General features: G+C 29.0%; 1 protein-coding gene across 1 annotated transcript; it reads left to right on the top strand.

The window, feature by feature from the left end:
• The first annotated feature begins 1,588 nt into the window (after positions 1–1,588).
• LOC128962396 (probable ATP-dependent RNA helicase DDX31) lies at positions 1,589–4,241 on the top strand. The gene is made up of 2 exons (XM_054308771.1): positions 1,589–2,259; positions 2,333–4,241. Exons 1-2 carry the CDS (start codon positions 1,718–1,720, stop codon positions 4,239–4,241), a joined length of 2,451 nt encoding a protein of 816 aa, XP_054164746.1. The 5' UTR covers positions 1,589–1,717.
• The last annotated feature ends 869 nt before the right edge of the window (positions 4,242–5,110 follow it).

Raw genomic sequence — 5,110 nt, 5'->3', positions numbered from 1 at the left:
TCCCAAATTATTATCAATTATTATTACCATCGATGACAATCATCATCATCATTATCATCAGCATCACTGCTAAACACCTATTCAATCATTTTTATAATTAAATGCAATAAAAAAAAATTATTTAATTAATATCTAATTTAATTTCTATAAATTTTCACACACTAAATAAAATTATTATAAAAATAATTGTTTATTTAAAATTTAAAAGTTTTTAATAGTTGAAAACTAAAAATTAAAAAAAAATAATAATTCTATAATAGATTTATTTAGTTTTTTTTTTTAAATAATTATACTATTAATGATTAAAAAAATTAATTATTTATTAATTGCACCAAAAAAAAAAATCAATCAAATTGTGAATAACTAAATAATTTAGATATAGTTGTGATAAAATTAAAATTAAATTAAATGCAAAAAAAATATTTTTTCATAATTAATTACAATAATAAATAAATTTTAATAAAATTTAAACACATATTTTTGATGTAATATTATTTTAAAATTATTAAAAAAAATTGTTAATCACACACACATTAAATTAATAAATTTAAAAATTAATTAAAAAAAGGATAATTTGTAAAAAAAATTAAAAATTGATAATTAAATAAATCATTTATTAAAAAAAAACTTACACTAATTAATTTTGGCGGCAAAAAAAATTATTTAAATAAAACGGTTAAATCACATAACAGTTTTTAACGTATTTTTTACACACATTTTTTTTAATTAAATAAATAAAACTAAAATTAAAAACTAAAATTTAGGATTAATTAAAAATATTTAAAAAATTGCACATAATAATAATGTCATTGAATATACTATATTAAAAAAATAAAATTTTAATTTAATTTAGATTAATTAATAAATTATTATATATTTTTTTTTTAAATTATATTAAATAAAAATGTCGTTTAAAAAATCACGTAGACACTTTTTTTTAATATTAAATATATATATATGATATAATTAATTAAACTTGATAACTTATTGACTAATAGATTATTTATAGAAAAGGGGAAAAATTAAATAAAAATTAAAGTTTATTATATATAATACATGGTATTAACAGTTACTTAACTATTATTATTTTTTGGCGCCAATTATTTAAACAAAAAATAAAAGGCTTACTAATAATATTAATAGTAGGGTTGTTAAACATACATACATACAAACATAATAAAATTATGCTAATTAATTAATTAATTAACAAATTTAAAGTTATTAAAAATTAGCATGGTAATATTTTTATTTAAAAAAAAATACTAGGGATAATTTAGTTACAAAACATTGGCTTAATTTTAATTTAATTATTTATTTTCAATATATATAATAATATAAACTATAATAAACTTTTATTTTTATATATAAATTATTTAGCAATCATACTATACTATACTATCTATTATTTTATATATAAATTAATTGACATTTTAATAGTATAGAGTAATAGTTGAAAAGTTTATTAGCCAATAGAAAAACGTTATTTATTCAAAAAAAATATATATTCAACTATTAATATATATTAAAATTTTTTAACAAAAATTATTTTATTAAATAAAATATATATTTGTTTACTATTAATACCAGTAGAGGTCTATACCAGTAGTTTCTACACGTGTTTTACAAAAAAAAAATAAACACACGTTTTGTTGACATTTAATAATATTATTATTATTATTAATTGTTGGCCAATAAATTTGATCGACAGACAAAAAAAATGACATTAAATCAGTCATCGATGGACACGACGACGACAGCCGACGATAATCTTATTTTGAATATATTTCAGTCGTCGGACGACATCGGCAGCCGCGGCGGTGGAAATAAGTCGGCCAATAAAAATAGCCGTAAAAGATCGGCAGCACCGCAGCCACTATCGGGAAAGATTGGCCCGAAAAATGATAACAAATCACTGACAACGACGACAATAACAACCGATAGGTCATCGAAAGGTCCGACGGAGAGGTCTTCTCCATCACCGCAAAGATCGGCGACGACGATGACTTCGTCACCGCCGAAATGGCCCAGAAAGCAGCCGTCAACTGATGATCGGTTTGACGATAGACAACAACATCGGGAAGCAGCGGATAACAACGTCGTCCCGATGGGTCGCGGCGCCGGTGGTGGAGATAATAGACGCGAAAACAAGGGTTTTGCTACTCGTTTTTCGGGTCCAAACCAACGACGACAACAACAACAGCCACACTATATGTCGCGACTCTTTGACGGCGCGTCTAATGATTTGCCATCAGTTGATCTGTAAGAACGTCTTCTTCATTAGGAAAGTTATAACCAATTTTATTGATAATTTTTTTGTATTATATATCCATAGAATTGATGCCAAAACACGAGTGGAACCGGTCTTCTCGAGCCATAAATACTCAGAACTACCAATAGATCCCGTATTAGTCAAGTGTCTGAAAGAACGATTCAAGATTGAAACGACAACTGCTGTCCAACAGCAGGCAATACCGGTACTGATGTCGGGTAGCGATGCCCTAATCAAATCGATGACCGGTTCGGGTAAAACTCTAGCTTTTGCCGTACCAATTATACAACGTTTACAATCAATCGTACCGCACATTACCCGTGCGGACGGTATTCACGCACTGGTTGTTGTACCGACTCGTGAACTGGCTCTACAGTGTTACGAATGTTTTTTTACATTATGTCAGTACTATCGGCGACTGGTTCCCGGCTATCTGTGTGGCGGCGAAAAGAAAAAATCGGAAAAATCCAGAATACGTAAAGGTATTAACATTTTGGTTACAACACCGGGTCGTCTGTTGGATCACTTACAGAGTACACAAACACTTCATCTGAGACGTGTTAAGTGGTTTGTTATCGACGAAGCCGATCGTCTACTGGAACAAGGATTCGAAGATTCAATCAAACAAATTACCGATCAGTTGCATAATGAATGCTACGATAGGCCGCAAACTGTACTATTGTCAGCTACGTTGACCGAACCGGTACAAAAATTGGCCGGAATTAGTTTAACACAACCGAAAACTGTCGACATTGGCGATGAGGTCAACCTTAACAACAATAATCTGCAAACATATGTATTGCCCGATAATCTGACCAATCATTATGTAATAGTAGCGCCAAAACTACGTTTGGTTACACTGTCGGCACTATTGCTTGAAAAGTGTTCGCTCGTCGAGTCATCCAAAGCACTGGTATTTATGTCGGGTCAGGACGTTGTCGACTATTATTGTATACTATTTAATACTGTATTCAACAAACTGTTGATTGCAAGCAATCATCGGCCGATTAATTTCTGTCAACTGCACGGATCAATGGATCAATCAAAAAGACAACAAGTATTCCGAGAGTTTCGTCAAACGAGAAACGGTGTCCTATTTTGTACGGATGTCGCTGCCAGAGGTATTGATGTACCCGAAGTCGATTGGATCATACAATACAACTGTGCACCGAAACCCGAAGATTTTGTCCATCGAGTCGGACGTACGGCACGTATCGGTAAACTCGGTAATGCCGTACAGTTTGTTTTGCCCACTGAAACCCGTTTTCTTGAATTACTACAAAAAGAGTTGAATATAAATCTGAAAGAATTGAATGCAAAACAATTGTTGAAATCATTGATGTTATTGACATTTCAACGGAAAGTCTTTACCGATGAAGAATACGCTACAGAACTACAGTCTAGCTATGAATCGGCATTGACTGCTGACCAGGATCTCCAATCATTGGCTAAGAAAGCCTATCTGTCGTACATTAGATCCTATGCTACGTATCCGAAACAGATTAGCGAACAGTTACCGTTCAAATCCATACATTTGGGACATTTGGCCAAAAGTTTTGCATTACAAGAATCGCCGAAAGCGTTGGGCGCTTACGGCTATCGACTGAAACAACAGAGTATTGATTTACAACAAAAATATAATAGTTATAATCGACGGGTACAGTACAGTGCTGAACATACTACCGGTGCTTATCAACCGACTGATGGTGATGTTGGTTACGGTAGTGATGTTGGCGATAATGACAACGATTATAGTATACCATCAGCTGATGGTAGTGTTAATGGTGTCGATCGACTGCAACTACAACAGCCGGCCATTAAACGACCGAAACTTACTAACGGCGGCAATCCGTTGCCCAATGAGATGAGAAACAGTGAGTTTGGCGGACAACTGATTACTAAACCCATACATAAAAAGAAGAAGTCTTCGGCGGCACCGAAAAAGAAACATTACTTTTCAGTTAATAAATGATTTTTAGTTTAAATTTTTTTTGTTTTTTGACATTAATTGTACAGTTTTTTTCTTTCTGGTGTTTTTTATTAAATTTTATTAATCTGTAATTAAATTAATTAATTATATTTTGAAATCTATAAAATAAATTAATTATGAAATTGTTGACCGATTGACTTAAATAATCAATTATTAAAACTAGCTCTAGTAAACTGAAAAACTAATTATCCAGGTAGTTTTTGTCCACTAACAATACTAGAGTATTATTTGGTCGCACATTGAAATAGTGGCCAAAAATTTTATTTTCTTAAGTCATAAAATTAATTAATAAATAATTATAAAATTAATTGATTTATATTTATACCGGTAATGTATTGTTATTATTATTATTATATATTTTCCGGATGTCAAAGATTGCATTGCGTTTATCAATTGCATTTGTAATATAATATAAAGTAGTGAAACATTTTTTTTATCAAAAAAAATTAAGTTTTATATAAATTCAAAAAAATATGACTTTTTTTAGGTATTTTTATATTGTTAAATAAATTGATTAAATTATATATACTGTATATAACACTTAACTAAACATTATAATCAAATTTTTAATAGTTTAGTAATAATAATAGATTATTGAATTATAAGTTTTAATATATATATATATATATATATAAAGTTTTTAAGGTTAATATAAAATAAATGCTTAATTAATGTGAGATCAGTGCAATAAAAAAGTCATCTATTTTCACATATATTAAGGTAATTGTAAGATAACTGTAACCAATAGTAACACCCTTTATGTAGAAGTTTTATGTAAATACTTTGAATACCAATATACTAAATATATATAATATATATATATATATATATATATAATTTTGATGAACACA

The sequence above is a fragment of the Oppia nitens genome, unplaced genomic scaffold, assembly GCF_028296485.1.
Source record: "Oppia nitens isolate AA-2021 unplaced genomic scaffold, nextdenovo-longstitch-racon4-pilon3 scaffold14_pilon_pilon_pilon, whole genome shotgun sequence".
Classification (NCBI taxonomy): Eukaryota; Metazoa; Arthropoda; class Arachnida; order Sarcoptiformes; family Oppiidae; genus Oppia; species Oppia nitens.
The sequence above is the reverse complement of the archived record's forward strand: the minus strand, read 5'-3'. Positions and strand labels throughout refer to the sequence as shown.